Genomic DNA, 12,015 nt, shown 5'->3' with positions numbered 1-12,015 from the left:
CTTTTGAGTGTAGAGATTTTTCTTTTCTTTTCTTTTCTTTTCTTTTCTTTTCTTTTCTTTTCTTTTCTTTTCTTTTCTTTTCTTTTCTTTTCTTTTCTTTTCTTTTCTTTTCTTTTCTTTTCTTTTCGAGATCAGCCTGTATCCCTATAAACTTCCCTCTTAGAACACTTCTGCTGGGACACCTGGGTGGCTCAGTGGTTGAGTGTCTGCCTTCAGCTCAGGGCATGATCCTGGTCTGGGGATCGAGTCCCCCATCAAGTTCCCTGTGAGGAGCCTGCTTCTCCCTCTGCCTGTGTGTCTCTCTGCCCCCCCCCCCCTAAATAAGTAAAATCATTTAAAACAAAAAAAAGCGCTTCTGCTGTGCTGCAAAGATTTTGAACTGTTGTGTTTTCATTTTTATTAGTCTCCAGGTATTTTTAAATTTCCTCTTTCCCGTCCTTGTTGACATATTGGTTGGTTAGTAACACATTTTTTTTAGTTTCTGCATGGTTGTGTTTTTCCAGTTTTTGTTGTTGCTGTGGTTACTGATGTCTAGTTCCATATCATTGTCATTAGAAAACATGTTTGATATGATTTCAATCTTCTTAAATTTATTGCGACTTGATTTATGACATAACATGTGGTTTATCTTGGAGAATGTTGCACGTCCACTTGAAATGAATTATGTATTCTTCTGTTTTGGGATGGAATGTTCTGTATATATTTGGTTCTTTGGTCTAATGTGCCATTCAAAGCCAGTGTATCTTGATTGATTTTCTGTGTCATTGATCTATCCATTGATATAAGTGGAATGTTAAAGTGGCTTATAATGATTGTATTACTCTGTTTCTCCCCCACTTTTTAAAAAGATTTTATTTATTCATGAGAGACACAGAGGCAAAGACACAGGCAGAGGGAGAAGCAGGCTCCGTGCAGGGAGCCTGACATAGGACTCCATCCCGGGTCTCCAGGATCACACCCTGGGCTGCAGGCGGTGCTAAACCCCTGAGCCGCCTGGGCTGCCCTCCCCTTTTGTTTATTAACATTTGTTTTATGTATTTAGATGCCCTAATGTTGGGTGTGTGTTTACAGTTGTAATATTTATTCTCTTGTTGGATTGATCCCTTTATCATTACGTAATGCCCTTCTTTGTCTTTTGTTGCAGTCTTTTAGAGTCTGTTTTGTCTGATAGAAGTATTGCTCCCCAGCCTTTTTTGTTTTTATTTCATTTGCATGGAATAGTTTTCCATCTCTCACTTTCAGTCTGTGTCTTTTTGTCTGAAGTTAAGTCTCTTGTAGGCAGCATGTAGATGTGTCTTTTTTTTTTTTAATGCATTCGGTCACCCTGTGGCTTTTGATCATAATGTTTAGACCATTCACATTTAATTATTAATAGGTATGTACCTTTTGTAATTTTGTTAATTTTTTCTGATAGCTTTTGGAGTTCGGTATCTTTCTTTGTTCTCTTGTTCTTTTCCCTCATGATTGGGGACATTTAGTTTTATGCTTGAATTCCTTTTTATTTTTTTGTGGTCTATTACAGGTTTTTGTGTTGCAGTTACCATGAGGTTCATATATAACATTCTAAGTATATAGCAGTCTGTATTAAGTTGATGGTTGCTTAAGTTCTAACACACTTTCAAACACTGGATTTTGGGATGCCTGGGTGGTTCAGCAGTTTAGCGCCGCCTTCAGCCCAGAGTGTGATCCTGGAGACCTGGGATCGAGTCCCACATCAGACTCCCTGCATGGAGCCTGCTGCTCCCTCTGCCTGTGTCTCTGCCTCTCTTTCTGTGTCTCTCGTGAATAAATAAATAAAATCTTTAAAAAAACAACAACAAAGGACTGGATTTTTACTTTCCCCATCCATCTTTTATATGTTTTACATATTTTTATTTTGTGAATCCCTTAATTTTTTAGGTACAAATGATTATTACTACTGTTGCCTTTTTACCTTCTTACTAGCAGTGTAAATGATTGATGTACTGTGTGTTTGCCCTTACCCTTGAAGTTTTTTTCCTGTCATAGTTTTCTTACCTTTCGTCATGGCTTTTTCTTTTCCACTTAAAGAAGTCCCTTTAGCATTTCTTGTAAGACTGGTTCAGCGGTGATGAACTCCTTTAACTTGTTTGTCTGGGAAACTGTCTCCTTTGATTTTGAGTGATAACCTTGTAGTGCAGAGTATTCTTGGTTCTAAGTTTTTTCCTTTCAGCACTTTGAATATGTCTTACCACTCTCTCTTGGCCTGCAAAGTTTCTGCTGAAAAATCAGGTGATACCCTCATGGGTTTTTTGTTGTTGTTGTTGTACATAACTGTTTGGTTTCCTCTTGCTGCTTGTAAGATTTTCTCATCTTTAATCTTTGACATTTTAATTATTACTTGTTTTGGTATGGTCCTTTTTTGGTTCATCTTATCTGGGGTTCTCTGCTTCCTGGATCTGGATGTCTCTTTTCTTCCCTAGATTAGGGAAGTTTTCAGCTATTATTTTTTCATATGAGTTTTCTGCCCCTTTCTCTCTTAGCTCCTTCTAACAGCTGCATGATGTGAATGTTGACTTGCTTGATGTTGTCACAGGCCCCTTAACAATCTTCATTTTTAAAAATTTCTTTTTGGTGTTCAGCTTAAATGTTTTTTGTCACCCTGTTTTCTGGATTGCTCATCTGTTCTTCTGCATCCTCTAATTTCCTGTTAATTACCTCTGGTGTATTTTTTATTTTAGCTATTTTAGTTATTACCTCAGATTAAAAAAAATAGTTTCCTTTTGTTGAAGTTCTTATTCTTAGTTCATTCACTCTCAAGTCTGGTGAGCAACTTTATGATCGTTACTTTGAAATCTTTGTCAGGTTGATGGCTTATCTCATTTTGGTTTAGTTATTTTCTTGAAATTTTATCTTTGTCTATTCCTCTGCCCCCTTTTTAAATTTGATTTTGTGTTTGTTTCTATGAATTAGGTGAAAGAACTACCTCTCCCAGTCTTAGAGGAGTGGCCTTACATAGGCACATTGCCCGTGTGGACTGTGTTCTTCTTGGGTTTGGGTAGCTGGCTGGCTCGAGTTGTAATGGGTGTGGGCTCTGGGTCCCGGGAGCAGAACCTGGTGCGGATGGAGGTGTCTCAGGGTGGTTTGCACTGTGCCCCCTTGGTGAGATTACTGGAGCCATAGTGGATGTAGGCCTGGTGTGTGCCCCCACTGGGGCTTCCCTGCTTGGAAGGCTGGAGCTGGTGTGTGCTTGGGGCCCAGGACTAGCTGAAGTGGTGGGGTGTCTAGAACACCTGGTCCTTGTTCCTGTGTGAACTTTCAAGGTGGGAGAGGGAAGGTAAACATTGGCACTCACCAGCACCTCTGACTCCACTGTTTGGCGGATGTTCTGGGGTTAATAAATGGTTTTCCTTCACTCATTGTCTAGTTACCCTTTAAACTGCAGTTTATTTTCTTTGCCCCGGGCAGGTGAATCTGTACACACGTCTGTCAGTGATACCTTCCACTATTGGAGTTTGTGGTGTCAAGGTGGCGTTGCCCTTACTACTGGGCTTCTCTTTCTCTTGCCATACTGATTGAGGTCCCTCTAGCCTTGTACTGTGTACAAGGTGTTGTCAACCCTCTGTTCTTCAGGAGGAAATGATTTATACGTAGGCATAAATGTGAGTCCCTGGCAGGAGAGGAGTTTAGGGTCTTCCTCTCCTGCCTTCTGTGTACCCATCCATTTTTATTTTTAAAATACTGATTGTGGAGGCACCTGGGTGATTCAGTGGTTGAGTGTCGGCCTTTGGCCAGGGTTGTGATCCTGGGGTCCTGGGATGGAGTCCTGCCACAGGCTCCCTACTCTGCGGGGAGCGTGCCCTTCCTCTGCCTCCCTCTCTCTTTGTCTCTCATGAATAAATAAATAAAATCTTTTTAAAAAATTTAAAAATGGGAAATATATGCAGTTGAACCCTTGAACAACATAGGTTGGAACTGTATGGGTCTACTTATATGCAGATTTTTAAAAATACATACAGTGCCCTAAATGTGTTTTTTCTTTCTTACGATTTTCTTAATATTTTTTCTCTAGTTTACTCTATTGTAAGAGCACAGTATATAATCATTTAACATGACAAAATACATATTGATCTACTGTTTATGTTATTGGTAAGGTCAACAGTAGGCTGTTAGTAGTTAAGTTTTGGGGGAGTCAAAAGTTAAATATGGATTTTTTACTACACTGGGGTTGGTGCTCCAAACCACCGTGTCTTTCAAAGGTCGTATGTGTTAAAATGTTTATCAATTTATTGATCCTTGATGCTGCCAGTTAATTTATGATTTCATCATTATTTCACTAGTTGCCTTATTTATATAGGCATGGTTAACTTGAGTAGTGCCAGTGAGATTGGATGTTAATGTTCTCTACTCAAACCATAACCTCAAATCCTGCCATCTTAGCACCTCTGCCAGTGGCATCAGAAATACATGAAAGCCTAGCTATTTAGGTCTGGCTAATGATGGACCATGAGCATCATCTTTTTAATTAGTTTATTTTTCTTCTAAGATTTTATTTAAATTCAAGTCAGTTAAAATATTGTGTACTATTGGTTTCAGGAGTAAAATTTAGTGATCCATCACTTACTTACAACACCCAGTACTCATCACAAGTTCACTCAGCAAAATGCCCATTACTCATTTAGCCCATCCCCCACTCACCTCACCTCCAGCAATGCATCATCAAAAACAAAGGATTCTACATTTCCATTTTTATTTGCTAGTTACTTCCTTCAGACGTTGGGTTTCCTTTACTCGTACTTCAAATTCAAACGTTTTGGCCTCAACGTAAGACCGAAAGGACAAGTAATATGCTTTGTGGTGTGATCATTAAGTCCTTGTTTTTTTTGTTTGTTTGTTTTTTTTCAGACATCAAAATGATTACTCTGCTTTAGAATGATATGATAGCCCTTGGGAGAACATGAATGATTATACTTAAGTAGCATTTCTCAAGGCTAGCAAAATACAGTTGCCAAATAGTAATACTCTGTAGTTCTAATCTAGCTGCTGCTTTATTTTTTTAAGCATTAAAATGAAATTGAGGTTTTAGGAATTTTTTGGCTTGTTTCTAAACCAGTGATTGTCTGTATTACATCAGAAAAGTCTGGCTAAGTTGAATTTGTCAATTTTACAACTTTGGAATTAAGTATACTTATTTTAGGTTTCTCCATTTTAACATAGTGATCATTTGTATTTGAATAAAGTGAAATATGTAATTAAACTATACTTTATTGAAGTATTGTCTTACAATGTTACATGAGTTTTAGGTGTACAACACAATGATTAACTTTGATTTCTTTTAATAGAAAATGAATGCGGTGTTAGAAGATCACTACTATTGGAAGGCTGGTTAGCATCGATTTCCTAACAGATACTTGACCACCATTTGTTCTGGCATGGCGCAAAGCAGTCCGCAGCTTGATATGCAGGTTCTCCATGACCTCCGACAACGTTTCCCGGAAATTCCAGAGGGTGTTGTGTCTCAATGCATGTTACAGGTAGATTACCCAGCAATGATAGTGATATTAAGCTACGGTTTTCCTTCTTAGATCTGGCTTTGCTTTGTAGTGACTAGAAGTCAGTTAAGTTTCCTTGTCTTTGTGGAGGGCAGTGGGAGATATCTAGGGCAGGATTTCTCAGCCTTGGTGCTGTCGACATTTTGGGCTGGGTTATCTTTGTTGTGGGGCCCTGCCTTGTACTTTGTAGACTGTTTAGCAGCATTCCTGATCTCTACCACTAGATGCCAATAGCACTCTTGCAGTTGTGACAACCAAAACTGTCTCCACACTTTGCTAGATATCTTATGGGAGGTAAATCTACCCCATTGAGAACCAGTGATTTAAAGAAAAAAGTAAAGGCATGTAGCAAAAGAAAAAAACTGGTTTTGTTTACATTTTAGTTTTTACATATTTGGAGTTGTGTGATCAGTCCCAAATCCTTAGATTTGAATTTCTTTTTTAGAAGATTTTATTTATTTATTCATGAGAAACCGAGAGAGAGGTAGAGACACAGGCAGAGGGAGAAGCAGGCTCCATGTAGGGAGCCTGAGATAGGACTCGATCCCAGGTCTCCAGGATCATGCCCTGGGCTGAAGGCAGCGCTAAACCTCTGAGCCACCCAGGCCACCCTAGATTTGAAAATTTTTTAAAAGATTTTATTTATTTTATTCATGAGAGACACACGGGGTGGGAGGAGGGCAGGCAGAAACACAGGCAGAGGGAGAAGCAAGCTCCATGCAGGGAGCCTGACGTGGGACTGGATCCCGGGTCTCCAGGATCACGCTGTGGGCTGAAGGCGGCGCTAAACCGCTGAGCCACCAGAGCTGCCTTAGATTTGAATTTTGAATCTCAAAATTATCATTATAAGTTTGTAGGCTATATACTTTTGAGCCAATTTTTTAAAGTCTAGAGAGTCCAGTTTGTTTCTTACTGGTTTTCTAGTTGATAAATGCTTACTAATCTGTAATTTTAAGTGTAAGGCCACTTTCTCTAGTTTAATCATATTCCTTTGGTTTTGTTGTCTTGTAGTGAAATAAATCTTTAATATTCAGTATAATGTGTTTTTTTCCCATTCAAGGGACAACAGAGAAACCGGCCTAATGTTCCTTTTGTTGAATTTTGCATCATCCTCCGCAGGATCTCATGTTTTGGGTTATAGCATTTTCCTGTTTGGTTCACTTTTGGGTACAGTATTTTTGTCCACTGGACTTCCTCACACAGTTCAGATTATACCATACTGCATAATATGCAAACTCTACTTTACTGCAGTGTCAGTAGCTCAGGTTATCACCTAAGCCTATATACAGTTGAGGTTAATTGCAAATAGAGACTCACAGAACAATTGTGGTAAAAGGTGCTTCCTGGCCCTTCTACTAGGTCTAGACCATTGGGTCTAGACCATAATGCTTTTCTTCCTCAGTCTTTTCAAGAGTATGTGTCTATGTGTATGTATGTGTATATTATATATATATATATATATTTTTTTTTTTTAAATCTGACCTCTTGGGGTACCTGGCTGGCTCAGTCAGCAGAACAATTCTTGATCTCAGGGTCATGAGTTCAAGCCCCACATTGGGTGTGGAGCCTACTTAAAAAAAAATTCTGACCTCTTTATCCAACTAAATTTTTATTTCTTCATTCATATTTACTGTTTGATAAATTCTGCATTTTTTTTCTTTTGAAGGCATTGTGCAGGCTAAAGATGATATTAGAATTTATTTTGGTGATACTCTTTTAAAAATGCTTTCATAAAGGGCAGCCCTGGTGGCTCAGCAGTTTAGCACCACCTTCAGCCCAGGGTGTGATCCTGGAGTCCCGGGATCGAGTCCCATGTCGGGCTCCTTGCACGGAGCCTGCTTCTCCCTCTGCCTGTGTCTCTGCCTCTCTCCCTCTCTGTCTCTCATGAATAAATAAAATCTTTTTAAAAAATAAACATGCTTTCATAAAGATAATACTTAAATATCTTATATTACTGGTTTAAATTTTTTCTTCAAAGGAAAATTTACTTACCTTATCACTGTAGACATGCATTTGAATAGGCTTACCAGTTAACTTTGTAACATTGTGAATTTGGGTCCTCTTGTGAGAATACTATTTAGGCTATCTAATGCACTGTAGAAAACATGAAATTTCAGCAGTGTTAATACAAATGTCAAAAAGTGAAGTTTCCATGAGTGCTTTAGGTTTCATGTAAAACTGGCTAATTTTTGTTCTCCTTTTAGTCTAATTCCAGAGATACTTTATTTTCATTTTTCAGTTCTTTTCTTTCAGATATCTGTCAGTGACATTTTCTAGTTGGTGATCAGTTTGAATCCTTTGGATCCAAATTTGCTTAATATCTAGCTTCTCTTCCTTGATCAGAATGATTTTTAAGCAGGATTTTTAAAAAGGCCAAACTTTGAGTTCTAATAATTTTCTTCTTAAATTTCAACAAATACTTGTCTCCATGGCTCAGAATTTTAGTGTCAAAGCTTTATATAAGGAAAGAGATACAAGTTATGTATGGAGTTTTGATAAAGCCAATTCTTTAAGTTTCTGGGAATTCATTTTGCAAAGATTTCCCTAACTGAATCTTTGTTTACTTCCTAAAGCTTTCGAATAGTAATTTACTCTTGGCCTAACATCCTCTCCCTTGAAATTACTGTGTTATAGTTGAAACGGCAGTGAGAGTTGGGAGACTGAGAATCTAGAACTGGCTCTCCTCTTAACTAGTTAAATGCTTATTGTCAAGCCATGTAACTCTGCGGGCACCTCTTTCTTCATCTGTAGATGAGTTTGAGTTCAAATAGATGAACCCTAAAAGTTATTCCTGCTCTAAAATTACAGCAGTATATGTTCTCTTTTAGGTTTCACCTTATTTGTCTCTCAGCAGAAGTGAAAGTGTTTCATTTTTATATAAAATGTGCTTTTTCCTAAAATCAGTATGTAGTAGTAGGTATGTATGTGCATATCTGTGTATTTATGAACTATAGAGAAAGTCACAGTAATTGAGAAATTTTATTTTATTTTTATTATTTTTTATAGATTTATTTTTTATTGGTGTTCCATTTGCCAGCATATAGAATAACACCCAGTGCTCATCCCATCAAGTGCCCCCCTCAGTGCCCATCACCCAGTCACCCCCACCCCCCCTCCCACCTCCCTTTCTACCACTCCTAGTTCGTTTCCCAGAGTTAGGAGTCTCTCATGTTCTGTCTCCCTTTCTGATATTTCCCACTCATTTTTTCTCCTTTCCCCTTTATTCCTTTTCACTATTTTTTATATTCCCCAAGTGAATGAGACCATATAATGTTTGTTCTTCTCTGATGGACATATTTTACTCAGCATAATACCCTCCAGTTCCATCCACGTCGAAGCAAATGGTGGGTATTTGTCATTTCTAATGGCTGAGGAATATTCCATTGTATACATAGACCATATCTTCTTTATCCATTCATCTTTCAATGGACACCGAGGCTTCTTCCACAGTTTGGCTATTGTGGACATTGCTGCTATAAACATCGGGGTGCAGGTGTCCTGGTGTTTCACTGCATCTGTATCTTTGGGGTAAATCCCCAGCAGTGCAATTGCTGGGTGAGAAATTTTATTATTTCAAAGGCAGTGGATAATAGTGCTTTAGGTTAATAAGGTAGTTCAGGATTTTGTAATTTAATGGAAAACTATCTTAAAATATTTTCAAATTTAAAAAGAACCTCCTTTATTTGATTATTGTTGGAGTGTCTAAAATGTCACTTTGGTATTACCATCTTTGTGTGTAAACTCAAAAAATTTAAATCCTACATTGACCAAATTACCTTTCAGTGGGTAAAAAAAAATTTTGACTGTGAGAGTGTGAATGAATTTCATTAAGGCAGTCAAGACCTGTTTTTCTGTTAAATAACCTTAACTTTACCAAAGTTGTGGAACCATTGTTCAAAAAGTATACTTGTTTTTACTGATTTCTTTGTTTAGCTTAATCTCTCTTAATGATAGCTGAAGTTATATAGGGATAAATTTGGTTAAAAGAAAGGGCTGCTTTAGAATTTTTATTGTTTTGACTCTAGGAATTAAAATTTTTCTCCTTTTGTGGTTTCAGTACCTTTTGAAAATTAAAGCATGGTTATTTTCATGTTTTTTAATTTAAATATTAATAATGAATATTGCCTTAATTTGTATGTTGGAGCAGTTGTGGTGAATCCAAGATTGGCTCAACATTTTAATTTGTTGACATTCAGCAGACCTAAAATGAATCCTGGATTTGGACTGAGAAAACTTGGAGTTGAGTCACAGTGTTTGTTAATGGGTTCTTTCCATTTCTGTAGCAGTAGTGGTAGTACTAGTCATAGGAACTAAATGTCTGTGAAACAGTATGAATTGTTGGGGATCTCCTTATCAGGGTAGATGACTATGTTCTTGCTTAAAATACCATCCTCTACTTTTGACAGTCGTATTTGTGTAACCTGCAACACCTGACCTACTATTAGGATTTGTTCATCTTGTCAATGTTGCTTTTACCATCTTTCTCCCCTAGAACAACAACAATCTTGAAGCCTGTTGCCGAGCCCTTTCCCAGGAGAGTAGCAAATACTTATATATGGAATACCATAGTCCAGATGACAACAGGATGAACAGAAATCGCCTTTTGCATATTAATCTAGGTATCCATTCTCCTAGTAGCTACCATCCAGGAGATGGAGCACAACTTAATGGTGGTCGAACACTGGTACATAGCTCAAGTGATGGACATATTGATCCACAGCATGCAGCAAGTAAACAGCTGATATGTTTAGTTCAGGAACCACACTCAGCTCCAGCTGTTGTGGCTGCTACTCCGAACTACAATCCATTTTTTATGAATGAACAGACTAGAAGTGCAGCTACTCCTCCTTCACAGCCACCTCAACAGCCATCTTCCCTGCAAACAGGAATGACTCCATCTGCTATGCAAGGGCCTTCACCACCGCCGCCACCACCTCCTTCATACATGCACATACCTCGGTATAGTACAAATCCGATTACTGTTACAGTATCCCAAAACCTCCCTTCTGGACAGACTGTACCAAGAGCTTTACAAATTCTTCCACAAATTCCAAGCAATCTCTATGGGTCTCCTGGTTCTATTTATATTAGACAGACATCTCAGAGTTCATCAGGAAGACAAACTCCTCAGAGTACACCTTGGCAGTCCTCACCACAGGGCCCAGTGCCTCATTATAGCCAACGTCCTTTACCTGTTTATCCACATCAACAGAACTATCAACCTTCTCAGTATTCTCCTAAACAGCAGCAGATTCCTCAACCTGCTTACCATTCACCACCCCCTTCTCAGTGTCCTTCACCCTTCAGCTCTCCACAGCATCAAGTGCAACCTTCCCAGTTGGGCCACCCAAGTTCCCACGTCTTTATGCCACCCAGTCCTTCAACTACTCCACCCCATCCATATCAACAAGGACCTCCTAGCTATCAGAAACAGGGAAGCCATTCAGTAGCCTATCTTCCATATACAACATCTAGCTTACCCAAAGGATCCATGAAGAAGATAGAAATTACAGTTGAACCCTCTCAAAGACCTGGGACAGCAATTAATAGGAGTCCTTCACCTATCAGTAATCAGCCGTCTCCACGAAATCAGCACTCACTGTACACAGCCACCACACCACCTTCAAGTTCTCCTTCAAGAGGAATATCCAGTCAACCAAAACCTCCATTTAGTGTTAATCCTGTGTATATTACATATACACAGCCAACTGGACCTTCATGTGCTCCATCACCATCTCCTCGAGTGATACCAAACCCAACTACCGTTTTTAAAATCACTGTAGGTCGAGCAACGACTGAAAATCTTTTAAATTTAGTGGACCAAGAAGAACGTTCTGCAGCCCCAGAACCTATTCAGCCTATTTCAGTGGTACCAGGCTCTGGGGGAGAAAAGGGAAGCCATAAATACCAGAGGAGTTCTAGTTCTGGATCAGATGACTATGCCTATACGCAAGGTAATTTTAGCCTTTTTATGAAATTTAATCTTTGTGGTGAGGTGGCAGTCTGTTCAAAATAAATTTATATTAGCTGCTTGGTTTAGTTAAATGATTAGTATTTATTAAATATTGGGCAGTAGCATTGCTATCAAGGATAGGGTTAGGAAAATAAGGTTAGTGCTTCAGAGTTCTCCATAGGCTTTGTTTTAAAATATGAAAATATAGGCAGGATAATAGTGACCCTAATAGGGGTCATTCATTAGGGGGAACATTCATTAGGATAAAAACAGGTGAAATTGATATTGTCAAAAAACAAACTACAGAGTGGGAAAAGGACATTCATTCACAGAGGGTAGGCCAAAGTTCATCAAGGTTAAAGAATTGGAATCTTTTCTAAAGAGATTGGCCTGGAGGGTGTAATATTTATAAGTGGTATATAGTTATAAGTGGGATTGGTGACTAAGACTAATGTTGGATTAGTTAATGATGGACCTAACTAAAAGGAGGACAGAATTTTTTAAAAGTCTATTCAGATTTCAAAGTATTTGAGATTTTAATATTCTTTCAGT

At 38.4% G+C, this 12,015-nt stretch overlaps 1 protein-coding gene across 7 annotated transcripts in view; it reads left to right on the top strand.

Moving 5' to 3' along the window:
- The window catches only part of TAB3 (TGF-beta activated kinase 1 (MAP3K7) binding protein 3), a 91,260-nt gene that overhangs the window by 56,159 nt on the left and 23,086 nt on the right, over positions 1-12,015 (top strand). For all 7 annotated transcript variants that reach the window (XM_041741305.1, XM_041741302.1, XM_041741307.1 and 4 more), the window contains 2 exons: positions 5,301-5,492; positions 10,003-11,464. In XM_041741305.1, coding sequence (XP_041597239.1) covers positions 5,391-5,492; positions 10,003-11,464 — 1,564 coding nt within the window. In that variant the 5' untranslated portion in view covers positions 5,301-5,390. The remainder of the gene's footprint in view (positions 1-5,300; positions 5,493-10,002; positions 11,465-12,015) is intronic.

Source organism: Vulpes lagopus, chromosome X, assembly GCF_018345385.1.
Source record: "Vulpes lagopus strain Blue_001 chromosome X, ASM1834538v1, whole genome shotgun sequence".
NCBI lineage: Eukaryota > Metazoa > Chordata > Mammalia > Carnivora > Canidae > Vulpes > Vulpes lagopus.
The sequence above is the reverse complement of the archived record's forward strand: the minus strand, read 5'-3'. Positions and strand labels throughout refer to the sequence as shown.